Consider the following 14402-nt stretch of genomic DNA (forward strand, 5'->3'; position numbering starts at 1 on the left):
CGCGTGCGGTATGAACAACCTCGGCTACTTCACCTGATGGCAAATCGGCCGCAGTGAATGTTTCAACTTGACTAGAGGTACAATTAACAATCGTATGAGGGTACTTTGTATGCACATTACATTAGTACATGTATATTAATTCTGAACATAAACATTCGGACCTCGTCGAAAGGATATGACTTGAGCATTTATATACGTCACACGGAAAACCATACGTTTCGAAATTTTCAAAAGGTATTTTTCAAACTGAAAAATAACTTGTATCACAGCAAATTCACTGGGCTGAAAAAATCTTAGTCGTGCCGTACAGCTGTGCACTATGACGGCTCGTCGGTCAATAGTACGCGCTCATCATCTTTAGTACTAGCTGTCTGGAAGCATTTCGAACAAACACGTTTGGGTCGGCGATCCTTGTAATCGATTTCCAGTTCATGCGGCGAACATCCACTACACACGGCGTAGCCGCAACTACGGCAGTGATGATAGCGCCGGAACAGTCCAAAAGGTTTTTTACACAGCTGGCACGCACGCACACGATAATCCGGAATCCAAATCGGAGCATATGCCATTTTCTAATACAGACGTAAAATAAGAATTACATCACTCCAAACGACACATGAATAACTAAAACGTACTAATTCCTGACTGCTGTGTGAGCTACGAATTCCCAGTTTCTGCCTCTCTTCTATGGCACGCCGTAACGCATTCATCCACGCATTCCGCTCTTCGATGGATGCGGCTTGAAATGCTGAGGATTTCGTCGAAACAACTTTGGAGTAGATGCCAAATTCCAGATCTCGATCAAAGTAATTCTCGTCCAGAATGTCTACCTTCAAGAGCAAACAAAACTTCGAAAACTGTTCAGTATTAACAGTCCCAAAGAAATGAAGCGAAACGTAAATCACTCGAAGGCTGCTCGTGGTCGGTAACAGCCCTTCCGCATTACCCTCGCAAAAACTGAAATATACAGTACTGTCCTCGTATGGTCGCACAAAAATAGCCATAAAAGTGTATGAATATATCGCACCTTAATTTCGTTTATAGGATATTCCGCATTGACGGTGAATTTGCTGAATGAGTCAAATTCTCCGCAGATAACAGCATCCGAGCACTAAAAAGACACAGAAAATACTAACTAAATAACAATGCAAACAAAGATTCAAGATTTTAATTCTCTTACAAGTAAAACAGTTCGCTCTTCGATATACTTCCTCGATAATTTTTTCAGTGTCCCGTCTTTGATGAAATTTCGATTGGGCTTGAGAAATATGTAGCCCGCACTTCTTGCCTGATACCACAATAAGCGCGAAGCTTTTTCAATTTCCGCCAGGCTGATGTTGGCTTTGCCAGTAATATCAGACACGAGATCCAATGCACCTGATCAAATCATAAAAATAATTTTAAATAACTCGCGTTTTATTAAAATATGCATTATAACACTGCTCCAACGCACGTTTAGCGTTTTCTCGATCAGGATGTGCCTCGTCCAGTGCACTCAGATATGTCCCCAACAGCAATGGATATCGCGGTAGCCGTTGCACCGGCTTGAGGAAAAATGTATCCAATGGCAGCATTTTGCATGAAGGGGATTGCTAAACATCACACCAACTTGAAAGAACAGAAGAAAGGTAAACTTAGGCCAAAGAAGCTGTACCACAGACATATTTATGCACACAGTCTCTTTACAACTGGTGTTTTACGCAATTCATCAATATCCTACAGAAAGAAATCTCGAAACAGCGACTTTTTCACCAAAGAAATAAAGGCATGCGTCAAAATCAAACAAACAACGGGGGCACGCACCTCAAATTTGGACACTTTTTCCGCAAAACTGGGATACCGTCTCTTCAGAGCATGAAATGTATCAATCATCTTTTGATAATCTCTAATGTAAGTGACATAAACTAAAAGAAACGAGCCCTTTTTGGTGAATACAGAAGCAATGCATCTCGACTGTTCCTGTAAATGGAGACATAATCAGCAAAATGATCTTGTTCTAATGTTCATGTTCTCGAATTTACATAATTATCCAAATGTTCCTGTAAATCTTTGAGAAGCTCTTCGCTAAATTCTTCCAACTGAGGAAGGTCCTTCAGCAACATTGAGATTTCATCAGCGGGAATTGAGCCCTTTAAAACCATTTTGATTATTCTGATTCAGCACAAATTTGAGCACAGGGTTTAAAAAACGGTCAAAAAAATCACCTGAACTGCAGCCGGAAATTCTCGAAGTATCAACTTAAGACTCTGCAAATAATCCCGTTCCGTTGAGACCATTTCCGTAGCAGTATTCAGATCTTTCGCAGATGAGGCACTTGCACAGGCATTTTCCACCTTCTGCATGGTATCCGATTTTTCACTGTCGGAAAATGACTCATCTTCGCTTACCAGAGAATTTCTTGACATTTCGCCTGAAAGTAAACAAACATATGTCGAATCATACCACAGAAATCGTGAGGAAGCAGTAAAAGATTATAACAGTCAAAGAATGCAAAACAAAGACATTTTAAAACGCTAGAAAAAATTATAACGATGTACGCATTCAGATCCACAGAGAAAACGCCACGGAAAAGACCCTAGTATAAGATTAAACGAGCAAAATCTTCGTGCTGCACAGCAATAGGTAACTTGTGAGAGTATACAGCTCAACAATAGTAAATTAGTTAAGAAACAAAATTCTTATGAAATATAAGACGTAGGCCGAATTCATTTTCGATTTCAACATTTCAAACGATCTTTACCAGGTTAGCTTTTCCTTTTCAGAAAGCAATCATGGGAACAATATCAATCATACACGAATATCGGAATCAAGTTAACTACGAGTCAGTACTGTAGACACTTCTAATTCATTTTGTAATTCTAAAAACAGCAATCATAACTACTTACAGCCACTCGAAAAAAAGCAGTGCACTAGAGTCTAATTAGCAATCGTACAACAGCAGCGTACCTTTAGCATCCGAAGAAACCGACGCGGAATGCGATGCACTGCTGGCAAATTCCTCACGAGCTCCCGTTTCGAGTTCAGCCACCATTTTCCCCACAAAACCAGTTGCTCGCTTTGACAGCCGCGATGACAACTCAGCTTCAGCTGGCGACGCATTCAGATCGCTCTCCTTATCATCGCCAGCAGTATCGCCTTCCTTGTCGAGTTCGACCTGAATCGTACTGCTACACGCACTCAAAACATCTGATAAGCGCTGATTGCTGCACGCCGTACGGCTTCTGATTCTGACTGGCATTCCTGAGCGGGGCTGGTCATGCGCACACTGCGCAGCGTCGTTACTCGTTATCAGCGCCGTTGTCGCGTTAGTGTTGGCACTTGCGCAACCCAGCAATCTGCGTTTAGCTTCCGCTACTGTTCCACTTTCCACACGCTGACATGTTTCCGTGCTGGATGAGATGTTGCGTAATGGAGCCTTTTCCTCTTTGGCTGTGACAACAGGCTTGGAGTGGTGTTTTTTTGTGGGTTCGGGAAGACTAGTTCGCCGCTCCGAAGAAATCTCTTTCAGCGGCTCGATAACTCCTTTCGCCGCGACGGATTGGTGCGTTTTCACATGATGGAGTGGCCGCGAGATAGGAAAGAAAAACTGCGGCTCTTGTTCGTTGAATGTCGCGAAGGGGCTGGAAATTTCAATGGAGTGCGCTTTTTTAGTCAAGTCGTCGAGATTCGACGATGATGATTTTCGCGGGGAAAACAGGTTCGGTTTTGGAGGTGGCACGGGTTTCTTGGCCATTTTGATTTCGAAGAAAATTATTCGAGGATAAAAACAACATCACGGTTGAAGCTGAAATTCAACACACTGAGAAGAGAAGTGCATGGCGAAACAAACGCTTAAGGATAGCCGACTGCATCGCATCAGTCGTTTAAAAATATCAACAAGTTAACCATGTAAGTAAACTAACCCGTCCAATCGAGTCATCCAGGAATCGCGAAGAATTTAGGCACGGGATTAACTATGATATCACAAGTTGAAGTGACAACATTCACTGAGATTTCGTTCCACGGATTATCGCATTAAACAGTTGTCGAAACATTTTCTAAAATCCGAAACTCTGGTTTAGAAGCGTTCAATCGTTTGTCGTCTCGAAACAAAAAAAAACTGATTACACTTGCAGCATTGTACTTACAGTTACTTACTACAGAATAACCACATTACTTTTGACGGCCACGTTCCTATTGTTAACGAGGGCACGGCAATGAGTCATATGATAACAGACTGAGTTTGAGCTGCTGTCCTGATCTGACAGGAACTGTTTACAGTTTAACTTCCGCGGGTCACTATCTAATCTCGTTTTGCTTTAATCGGTAGCCATCCGATTAAAACAGGCAAAAAATAAAAAATACTACTGTACCAAATTCAAAGGGTTTTTCTATTCCTGGATAGAGAAGAGCACTACTGACTGGTGAGTCATAGAATTCTTCAGGCTCTGGATGTCTGGACTCAGCGGACGGCGCAGTGCAAATGCGCTGGAAGCTGGAACGCACGCATGCGCGATGTCTCTTTGTGACGTAGAGCATGATCCGTATGCTGCAGTTTGTATGCGTTTTAACTTTCAAGTTTAAAACGCATTTTGTGATTTTATTACGCAGTCACTGATGGTACATTGGAACACATTATTTTTTTGCAGTGCGGCTTGAATCCTTAGGTACTAATGTTGTCTTATGAATACTGACTTTTACTTTTTTTTGTAGTAATTCAAAGACCGCTGATTTTAGTGCGTATTGTGTAGAAGGACTAACAAAAGTGTAAAAATGGCAACGGCGCAGCTTGCAGCTGGCATGTCTGACGAGGAACTTCGCGATCAGCTGAAGCAATTTGGCCAAGATGTGCCCCCGATTACGGACGGTACGCGATCAACACTGAAAAAACGTCTGGCAAAATTGATGGGAGCTTCTGGCTCTGCGGGAAAGCGCGGCAGTCCGCTCCGGTCTAGCAGTCCGTTGCGCAGTCGCCAGACTGTCGGGTCTTCCACTATCGCAGGCCCCGCAGTCGCTCGCACACCGCTATCATCCCCCAGTGCTCCAGCTGCCCGCCCTTTGCATCATTCATCTTCTCCAAAGAAAGCAGGACGGTCCGGCGCGGCATTCAGTTCTGACGAAGAAGATGATGTAGTGGTTGAGCGGGTCGTGCGCCCACAGACAAGCACTTCGGGTTAGTTGTTACTGAGGAAACATCGAAAGTTTCTGGATGTTGTAATCATTTTTTTTAATGTAGGTGTAATTATATCTTAAATTTTTAGGTGGAACTTCGGTTCGTGGTAGTCTAAACGGACAGAGCTGGAGTAATTCCATCTCAGCCACTGACTCGTCGGGTGGTTCCACATCGCCCAGCCGTTTCTCATCCGGGTTTGGGCGTTGGTTTACGATGCCGGGAAAAGGTCCAAAGACGAGCACACCAACGGATAAGCGTAGCATTCACAACCTGGAGGATTCTTTTGGGGCTGTTACGCCGATTCGGGATGATGGAGTGCGAATGCGTCGTCCACTGGGGCGTCTTCCCCTGGAGGCCTTCGAGAGGGCAGAAGGGTCCATCTCCGGATCCCGTGACAGTCTCGACCACCGACGCGATCCCATTCATTTGACGCCGATGGCCAGCAAGGAGCAACGCTTTACGCACCACAGTCCACCTCGTCCGCGACCGTTGCAGTTTGTCGGACGCAGCCGATTGGAAGACAACGTGTGGATGTCACGGTCAATTTCGCTGGTTATTATTCTCTTGACCCCTCGCTTTCTTCGTCGTTGTTGCGGTGCTGTATGCTCGGATGAAATGGGGCTCTACTGATCTCGACAGTCGCATTGTGCGCTATCAGTTGGAAGGACGATCCGAAGGTAATTCGCACTCAATCCGTTTTCTTGCGACTGACAATGATTTTTATCTTTGATTTGGTAGCGGATACTTTGTATCAAAAGAGTGATTACGACGCTGGCTTGATTCCGGCACGCATCGATGGAAAACTTTATAATGGGCAAGAAATACTGGCGGCTTTGAACATTGCGTCTGCGTTACAGAAAGAGCTTGCCCAGATTAAAGGTCTGTTTTACATCCAGTGGTTTTGTAAGTTGTCAAACTGGTTTAAGTGAGGAATCCTTTGGTCGTTTTTACAGGAGATGCAGTTTGCAATGACAATGAAAAAATGGGAATGGGATCTCAGGAAGCAAAAGCTTTTAGTTTGAACCATGTTCCAAACGTCCAGGCTGTCGATTTTGGAAACGCCATTGATTTAATCGTTGCTAATCCACACTGGGGAATAAAGTAAACATAATTTTAACATGTTGGATACGCGTGCGGCGTGATGCTGTATCGATCTATTGAGATTTTTTTAAGGGCAATGGATACTACTGGCAATCCCGCGTTAGCTGTTCCTGATGTCAAGTATCTCGAAAGCGAATACGCTGCTAAGGATTTTTTTTGCCGCTTGAAGGAGGCTGTAGCAAGCGTGCTGTTCAGAGTCTTCTTGCTGGCCCTGGGTAAGTATTCTCAGTTACAAAAAAATAACCGCGGTCGAGTAGTTGACATTCCTACATTTACCTTTTAAGGTATCGGCTTGGTTGTTGCACTTGGGATACTGGCCAGAAACTATTGGCAGCGGCGAGTTCGACATCAGGAGTTCGTTTTCGATATGGTGAACAAAATAGTCTGTAAGTTGTGCCAGTGCCATGATGACCCACAATTGGCATCAGGAATTTTTCATTCTGATTTCATTGTTTTATAAAAATTACTTCTAGGCCTGGTTCAGAAGAATTATGAGCAGTCTTTGAAGGACCCCCGTTCTAAACCCTACATTGCCATTTCTCATATTCGAGAGATTCTGGTCCCACACGGCAGAGATCGGGCTAAGCTCCTTACGGTTTTCGATGAAGCGGTGAAGTATATCCACAACAACGAATCGCGCCTTAAACAGGAAGTGCAGGCCATTAATGGGGAGGAATTCGATGTATGGACTTGGCTGCATGATCAGATGCCAATCCCTCAACCCGATTCAACTGAGCCTGGTAAACAGAAGAAAGCAACTGCATGCACAAATATACTGACCAGCTTGCGGCTTTCATGTACATTGTACTCTGTATGTAAAGTTAGCGTGATCGAGGTATTAGAACAAAAGTGTTTCTACCGCCAACATTGAAAAAAACTTTCACTGAAAAGTTATGGCGTGGTTACTTTCTTGTGAAATGTTGAATAATTTCACTGAAAGCAACCTAATGTTGCAGATGCTCCTAACAGCCGGACAAATTCAGATTCTGCGGGACTGAATTTGTCCAACGTGAAGGCTCGTATTTGGAGTGGCGGAGGTGAGTGGTAGACATGAAAGTGCTCTATACATACTGACTTCAAACAGTCGAAGTATGGCCTTATGAACTTTGTCCTACAACTCGAAGCCATCGAAAACGCATACTTACTTTTGTAACAGTGAGTGAATCTATAACCATAATAATAAGGTTATGATTGTGGTGTATTAATTTTTTGCATCGTAAATCGTGTAAATTTTTGTGCATCGTTGTTTCTGTTTCATGCTCTTTTTTAGTATCGTTGTTATGCTTGAAATGTTTAAAATAAGGAGTGATATTTTCATGAATTGGTCACGACCTGGTTTATAGCAACTTTGAGTGTGCGTCAGCCGTTACCAGAGCAGCTGTTGGGTGCGACTTCATGTTTGAAAGTTCGGGGAATGTTTAACGGGAAAACGGAAAATCAGGCTGACCGCTCGTGGGTACATGATATTGAGGATGCCGTGCTTGAGAAATGCCATGGTGTTGCCCGAGTGCTGGATGTCCGCGTGGAACCGGCATCGGAAGAGGTGAGAGATCTAGGATCATTAGAAAAGCTGTATTTCAGTTCCTTAATTGACTGTTGCTTTGCAGTTTTAAATATTATTTTGCTTGTAAACCTTTCATGGTTTTTTTTGCAGGGTGTTGTCTACGTAAAATTAGGCAGCAACGAAGACGCCCGAAGCGCTTACATGGCTTTGCAGCACCAGTATTTTGATGGAAATCTGGTTTCCGTTAAATTTCTCAAACTGGAGCGCTATCATCAGCGTTTTCCGGATGCCATTCATAAACATTCGCCCTTGCAAGTGCGCACGAAATAGCAAGCATAAAATTTCCGGATCGGATTAAAGCTTTTCCGGATTAACGCCCTTAGCCATCAGTTTGCCGTATGATTGCATAGGTTTTGTAGTTTTTAGGCTTTTTTGCTATGTTGGGTTTACTGCGTCTCCAGTATTTATCCCGAATTTTCTGTTCATGGTCGACGTTTTTTTTCCTGTGTAATTATGCATTTTAAACAGTTGTAAAGCGTGAACCGATTTTTCATGTTTATGCTCTCGAAAAGCTTGTTAAGTGTTCAAAATCTTATGATAAACATGTGTCACATTAAAGCAGTAACAACCAACAATAGAAGAAACCTCTGACAAGTGAAAAAAAAACAATTAGGTAATGTCATGAATTTTTCATCCTCTTTCTTCGCGGTAAAACAACTTCGTCTTCGAAACTCAGCATTTCCTCTTCGATGCAATCTTTTCTTTCAATATCTGCATTTTTGGAACCATCATTTAATGAGAAAGTCGGTCCTTGAAATGGGATCTTGGGTATGTTGACTGGTTCCGCCTCCGTTATGTCGGAAGTTTTTAAATACCCTAGTATCTGTAAAAACAATGTACCCCATCAGTTAAACAAACTGGAATAATACTCGTATTAATATCAAAATAACATATGTAGATAATCGTGTCACTGGTAGTCATACAAAATGCCGGAACACTGGCACCTAAAAAATCCAGTCTGTTCGCGACTTCAATTTAAGGACACGCACCGTGTGCACAGTGGCACTGTGTGGAACAGCGCAGGGAACTATGCTGTCGGGTTTAAGGAAATCCACAAATTTTTGTATTTCGTCGAGAGAGCTGTGCATGGAGTAGCAATAACTATAGGAAAGCCTGCTGTTGGCAATGTACAGCTGTCCGCAACGCTTGCGAACGACAAACGTCTGTGCACAGAGTTTGATTGTGCATAATTCACGGTCAGTTTTCCTTTGAGTCCTAATACATTTACCCTAAAATATGAAAACCTGAGATCACACAATTCTATAAGACAGTACTATTTTCTCAGTTGTTACCGGTGCACATAGATGCAGACGCGTACTATCCCCATCAAGGGTCAAAGCGTCCAGAATTTCTGGCAAACCTCTGTACAGGGAATATTTTTTCGACGAAACGTGGATCTAAAAAAAGGTTTTGCAATGAGCCCCGTTTCAGTGGTTTTACTATGTATTCAGGATTTCGAATTATTCTAACCTTTTCGCCCAACTCTTGGTGCAAAGCTACGAAGAATGGTTCATAACCGTATTCCATACGACAATCCAAACAAATCACAGCATTTGTATTCAACGTCCATTCTTTAATTTGCCGAACAGCACCACGGATACATTGTTCCCGTTTGGGAAACGTGCGACTGTAGGGATCGCAAAACGTCGTATCCAGGTATAGCGCAGTTAACGTGCCAGACAGACTCAATAACACCTCGCACTTCTCAATCTGATCAGCGTAATAGCGGAAATCTCCAGTGTATAATACTTTTCCTTTATCGCCATCGAACAGAAACATCACAGATCCCAGACAGTGCCCAGCCGGTATTAAGGTAACGGAGACGGTTCCTTTTTTGTCGCCATTTAAAATATTTATGTTCGATGGAAAATATTCCGGTAGGGAAATCTGGAAGAAAACTTAAACCTGGGGAATCGGAAATCTTAAACTGCCGAATGCTGGTTAAATAAACGAAAACTACGAACAAATAATTAAATTTTGTATGGTTGTTTATGCACTGAGTAATGCATTGGACGATTAGAATTTAGAGTCCAAAGTTACCCACGGATTCGCCGTTTACTAAATCGACATAACGAAGTCTCGAAATACTACCGAAATCGACATGACGAATGAAAACTCACCAGTCGTGATAACACAGTCCGGGAAGGTGCAAGTCTACTGTTAGATCGAAGCAGTTCCGCTGTAACTTCTGAGCAATAAATACTAACATTGGCGCTGCAACGCAAAATTTATTAAGCTGCACAAAGTGCACATATATGAGCTGTAAACAGCAGAAAATTTACTGTCTCCTCTCATTACGATTTACGAAAATTAAAACCAAAGTTTTAGAATTAACTTCGAATGAGGAATGATTGATACAATAAGTATTAGTGACTTAGTCACTTGAAAATTATTAGAAAATACCTTCTTTTAAGAAAATTTTCGAAGGATTCCGTCGCGAGTCCTGCCATATGGTCTGAAAAACACGGTGATAAAAGCTTAAGTAACAGTAAACGTGCAGCTGCAGGGAAGAGAATCTCGCAATTTGCGAAAACCCTATTCGTATCCTCGTGCCACAGGCTCACAGTTGAGAGCTGACGTACCCAGGTGACAATGGGATAAGAAGAAAGCCACCGATCGAAAGTTTCGTTCCACAAATTTATCGACCGAAATTCCAGTGTACTCTTTTACAAAACCATCAAAAGCGTCCATAATAAATTAACAACCGCAGCCAGTTAGTACGTAAACCAAAGGCAAACTGCTGCAGCAGATGATTTCTCCCAGTCCCATCTCATATCAGTTATATGGGCAAACAAAACAGATGCGCCAAGCAAATAAAATAAAATAGGAAAATAAAATTTTTAGTAGGCTCCGCGCTCCACTACTGTAGCACTGACTCGTAAAGCTTCGAACGCGCCGAAACCGGTTGGTTCATAACGGTCGGGTTTTTTTTGCAGTCACCGAATTGTTTTAACGTTGATTTACGGTTTACCAGTTTGATTTCTGCCAGAGACGTTGCTCTTTCGCAAAATTAACGTCTACAGAATTATATGTATGAAAATTAAAAGTAATACCGTATTATAATATTAATTTTTATATACCAATCAAAAGAACGATTGTGAAAATTTGTGATTATCCCGTTGCCCGCCAGATCCAAACCGATTTCATCGTACCGGTCAGCATCAACCGTAACCAGCTGTACCCAATGCGCACACCCACGGTGCGCCAGTTACCACGCAATTAACCATGTTTGAAACTTCGAATCGTTTTTTTGCGTTTCTTGAAGCTCTCCATATAGGTTCTCTGACGGGGCAACATGCAACTTATGCCCAAAGAACACTGTATGAGTTTTAGGGATCTGAAAGAATTAGAAAGCGTGACGTGAATAAGCTAAAGGGAGTACTACTGTAAATATTCCCGACAACCATTACTGAGTTCTTTGAGGTAAAGTTCCGGGTCTCGGTATAACCTGCCGACGGCAGCATTTGGAACACCCGATTTTCAAGCAAGAAGGAGTGCACTACAAGGGTCAAATCTACGACAGCTTCGCGCTCTACTCTCTACCCGATTTTCAGAAGCTGCAGGGTCTCACTTGTATTGCCGAGAATATGAGGTAAGGCTATAAGGTGTAGATCTAACTTTACGACAAGTGTGACCGCGATTTCGATTGGTCAGTGAAATTCGAGCAGGAGAAATCGTAATGCTGGCCCGATTGTGGTACTGGTAACACTGGAACTTAGTGTAACGCGTAACACGTTACTTATGTCTGTGAATTTATCTTTCATTGAATTGTTTCCGTTTACAGTTTTCCTCTAGGTAATGCAGTGCCACGGAATTTGCGCGTGACTTGTCGTTTCCATCCGGAGTCTAGGCTGATTTCCGACGCGCAGACTGGGGATGTGGTGTGTAGCGAATGCGGGCTGGTGGTGGGAGACCGCATTATCGATACGAGCGCAGAATGGCGCAACTTCGGCGAAGGGCCGGATCAGTCGCGTGTTGGCCTCCCGGAAGAACCGTTCTTTGAGAACGGGGATCTGACCACTATGATAGGTCCCCCTGAAGGATCAAGAAACGTCTCGGGACCGACTTATGTGAGGTGTACCGTGGAATCCGCCAGGAATCGATCACTGCGATCCGCATTCCGCAGTATGTCCGAAGCAGCCGATCGTATTTCTTTGCCAGGTAACTACTCAAGAATCTAATGTTTTGTTTAGTTTGCTTATGTTTGTTTGGGCAATTCCACAAGTATTAATGGCTAGCTATATCTCGTGTTTGGCCTAAGAATTAAATTTGTTTAATTATCGCACAAATAATATCCGTGTTTCCCTTTGTGCGATGCAAACAGCAAGTACTATCGACATCGAGTATCTACGCGAAATTAAGAAACAATTTTGGATCCGCTTTACGAAGCGGCGTCATTGATGTCGAAGAAGCCGCAAAAGCGCAGCCTGTATTAATATATTGTACTGTACATCTGCGCTCAAGCGCTGTACAGGTGCGGAAAGTGTTTCTTAATTTCGTGAATGTAATGTGCTATTATCTTTCGAGAATAAAATTTACTTGCGCGAGAATATTGTGATACTTGTACAGTATATTGTATTATCTGTGGTGATGGGGGAAATTTTCGTTAACCGTGGCATGAAGACAGTTGCTCTTATTGCAGGTGCGGTTGTCGAAACGGCTTACGGAGTGTATAAGGAAGTGCACGAAAAGATCAAAGTGGTTGGTAATCACAAGGGTGCACTGGGCATTGCATGCCTGTTTATAGCCAGCCGCATTGAAAAGATGCCGAGGACATTCTTTGAAATCTGTCAGTCGTCGCCGTATTCCCGACGACAAGTGGGCAAGTGTTACAAAGAAATTTTGGGTCTGTTGGATCTGCAGGATGGAGCGTCGGATGGCGACGAATACGAACTGGTTGAGCGCTTTTGCGGACGTTTGTGCTTGCCTAAGGATCTCGTAAAGCTGACCGTGCATGTGGCAAGCGAGGCAAAGGAGAAGGATTTATTCCCCAACCGGGGACCAGATGTGGTGTGCAGTGCGGCAATTTTGGCTGTGGCGTTGGCCAGTGGTCACGACAAAGTACAGATCAAAGATCTTGTGCGAATCAGTGGAGCCTCGAAGCACGGCATTTATCAGGCATTTCGGATGATCGCAACCCATGCAGCAGAACTCTTTCCGGAAGAATTCCAGCCTACGATTGACTGGAGTGATTTGCCAAAAATGGTCGTCGTTTGATGAATGAGATTTCATTTGGCCTTGGGGAATGGAACACGCAGAGCAGCGACTTATCTTTTGAAATTGTCATACTTTTAAGTAACGTCAAAGTAAAGTGGCTGGTCTTTTGACCTTTCCTTTGGATATACAGAGTATAGGATTTTGATATACGGTGTATAGGATTTGCCTTATTATTTTTATTGTTTACGTTGACGAAATTATGTATGATCACTTGTATTATTTACGTGAAGTTGGACGAAAGTATTTTGATTATTGTAGATACTTAATCGTACAGTTTTTCGGTTGTGATGGATACTGAAGGAGTAAGGTTGAACAATTAGCATTAAAAATAGACAATTTGGGCACTCTTCGACCGTAGCATTGGCCATAGCCATATCCTTTGGTCTTGGACCGATTGTCGGTCCGAATCGTCTTTAGCTACGGTTTCAAAGCTACGGCACGGTCAATGCAGAGCTGGCATTGACCGTAGAAAAGACAAACTACGGTCATCCTCTTTCTCCCTCTGCCTTCGCAGCTGAGTACAACTGCCTACGGGGAGCCAAAATCAGAAATGTTCAAAAAAGTATGCAGATTTTTCTGGGATGTTTAAGAATGTTAACAGTAATTGTTTTCTATTTTTAAAATGACTTCAAAACGAACCATCAGAAGATCATGAAATTTCCATTTGTAGCGCATCAACTCAACTCCCTGTAAAAATCGCATCGTGCCTCGCTTCCGATCTGGCACGAATTTCAAAATTCAAAATACCCGCTTTTTATGTAATTCGACAAACTTCGACATAGATTTGCAAGATTACAGTCCGTGCTACACTTTTATTCTCCACAAGGAAAGGATTTTTATTGTTAACAATAAAAATAACTTATCCTTATCCAGCAGTAAAAGACCCTGACTGGCGTAGAAGTTTCGCGTGTCTCCAGTTTGGCAGTTTGCATGGTGCAGATAGATTAATGCTGTGATGAATGCATTTAATAAAGTTGGTTAGAGAAGCAAAAGGATTCGAGACTAAGATGAAAATAAAGCTGCAACAATACTGAAATCACAGTTTTGAACCAGAGAGTTTTGAAGTTGTGGTTTTCAAGTTTCAGTTGACTTTTCTTCGGTTGACAAAGTAGACACTGGGCAGTTTTCGCTTTTGCAGTACGGCTGTACGTAGTGTACGAGTGCACAATATCAGATATTAAATTTTCTTAAAAAATCTCCTACCACACTTTCCATCAAAGGCTTTTTCTGAATACACCGTTGGATTCACGTAGGTCTAAACAAAATAGTTGAAGATTTTTGAATTTCGCTTTCTCCTAAAATCAACTGCACGGGCGGTCGCACCTAGGAGACCCGAGATTTTGGGGTATTGCCCCTGAGCGCTGGGGC

At 42.8% G+C, this 14402-nt stretch overlaps 4 protein-coding genes across 11 annotated transcripts; 2 read left to right on the plus strand and 2 right to left on the minus strand.

Moving 5' to 3' along the window:
- LOC129588175 (FYVE, RhoGEF and PH domain-containing protein 6-like) lies at positions 1-4402 on the minus strand. Of its 8 annotated transcripts, none has more exons than XM_055482302.1 (11): positions 3903-4402; positions 2947-3784; positions 2388-2410; positions 2205-2246; positions 2022-2129; positions 1804-1959; positions 1454-1592; positions 1181-1377; positions 1028-1111; positions 636-830; positions 1-572 (listed from the first exon to the last, which is right to left on the minus strand). In XM_055482302.1, exons 2-11 carry the CDS (start codon positions 3731-3733, stop codon positions 318-320), a joined length of 1986 nt encoding a protein of 661 aa, XP_055338277.1. In that variant the 5' UTR covers positions 3734-3784; positions 3903-4402; the 3' UTR covers positions 1-317. The 8 variants fall into 8 exon arrangements, 7 of the variants coding, with proteins under 7 accessions (XP_055338277.1, XP_055338276.1, XP_055338274.1 ...); XM_055482299.1 differs by having other exon boundaries at positions 13-572; positions 2205-2410; positions 3903-4037; positions 4157-4398; XM_055482300.1 differs by having other exon boundaries at positions 13-572; positions 2205-2410; positions 3903-4037; positions 4138-4398.
- Positions 4403-4459: 57 nt separating this feature from the next.
- LOC129588174 (inner nuclear membrane protein Man1-like) lies at positions 4460-8401 on the plus strand. The gene is given in 11 exon segments (XM_055482296.1): positions 4460-5152; positions 5241-5722; positions 5724-5829; positions 5891-6031; positions 6106-6253; positions 6326-6468; positions 6538-6639; positions 6727-6993; positions 7210-7290; positions 7597-7796; positions 7908-8401. Coding segments are annotated over 11 exon segments (2250 nt in total). The 5' UTR covers positions 4460-4752; the 3' UTR covers positions 8088-8401.
- On the minus strand, positions 8280-10668 carry LOC129588178 (protein artemis-like). Its single transcript, XM_055482306.1, has 7 exons — positions 10400-10668; positions 10221-10272; positions 9938-10031; positions 9288-9704; positions 9110-9214; positions 8807-9046; positions 8280-8640 (listed from the first exon to the last, which is right to left on the minus strand). The coding sequence occupies exons 1-7, from the start codon at positions 10506-10508 to the stop codon at positions 8437-8439; spliced, it is 1221 nt and encodes a 406-aa protein (XP_055338281.1). The 5' UTR covers positions 10509-10668; the 3' UTR covers positions 8280-8436.
- A 393-nt stretch (positions 10669-11061) lies between these two features.
- LOC129588127 (transcription initiation factor IIB-like) lies at positions 11062-13374 on the plus strand. The gene is made up of 3 exons (XM_055482214.1): positions 11062-11409; positions 11602-11978; positions 12460-13374. Exons 1-3 carry the CDS (start codon positions 11405-11407, stop codon positions 13032-13034), a joined length of 957 nt encoding a protein of 318 aa, XP_055338189.1. The 5' UTR covers positions 11062-11404; the 3' UTR covers positions 13035-13374.
- Positions 13375-14402: the final 1028 nt, after the last annotated feature.

Source organism: Paramacrobiotus metropolitanus, unplaced genomic scaffold (assembly GCF_019649055.1).
Source record: "Paramacrobiotus metropolitanus isolate TYO unplaced genomic scaffold, Prichtersi_v1.0 Parri_scaffold0000028, whole genome shotgun sequence".
NCBI classification, from domain to species: Eukaryota; Metazoa; Tardigrada; class Eutardigrada; order Parachela; family Macrobiotidae; genus Paramacrobiotus; species Paramacrobiotus metropolitanus.

Excerpts from the sequence above, each read along its gene's own strand:
- LOC129588127 (XM_055482214.1), top strand. Across the intron at positions 11,979-12,459 it reads CGATCGTATTTCTTTGCCAG|GTGCGGTTGTCGAAACGGCT; the intron begins GTAACTACTCAA and ends CTCTTATTGCAG.
- LOC129588178 (XM_055482306.1), bottom strand. The coding sequence starts at position 10,508 with ATGGACGCTTTTGATGGTTTTGTAAAAGAGTACACTGGAATTTCGGTC. Across the intron at positions 10,273-10,399 it reads CTTATCCCATTGTCACCTGG|ACCATATGGCAGGACTCGCG; the intron begins GTACGTCAGCTC and ends CGTGTTTTTCAG. Across the intron at positions 9,705-9,937 it reads GGACTGTGTTATCACGACTG|ATTTCCCTACCGGAATATTT; the intron begins GTGAGTTTTCAT and ends GTTTTCTTCCAG.
- LOC129588175 (XM_055482301.1), bottom strand. The coding sequence starts at position 3,733 with ATGGCCAAGAAACCCGTGCCACCTCCAAAACCGAACCTGTTTTCCCCG. Across the intron at positions 1,378-1,453 it reads TGATCGAGAAAACGCTAAAC|GTGCATTGGATCTCGTGTCT; the intron begins GTGCGTTGGAGC and ends TGATTTGATCAG. Across the intron at positions 573-635 it reads CACACAGCAGTCAGGAATTA|AAAATGGCATATGCTCCGAT; the intron begins GTACGTTTTAGT and ends CGTCTGTATTAG.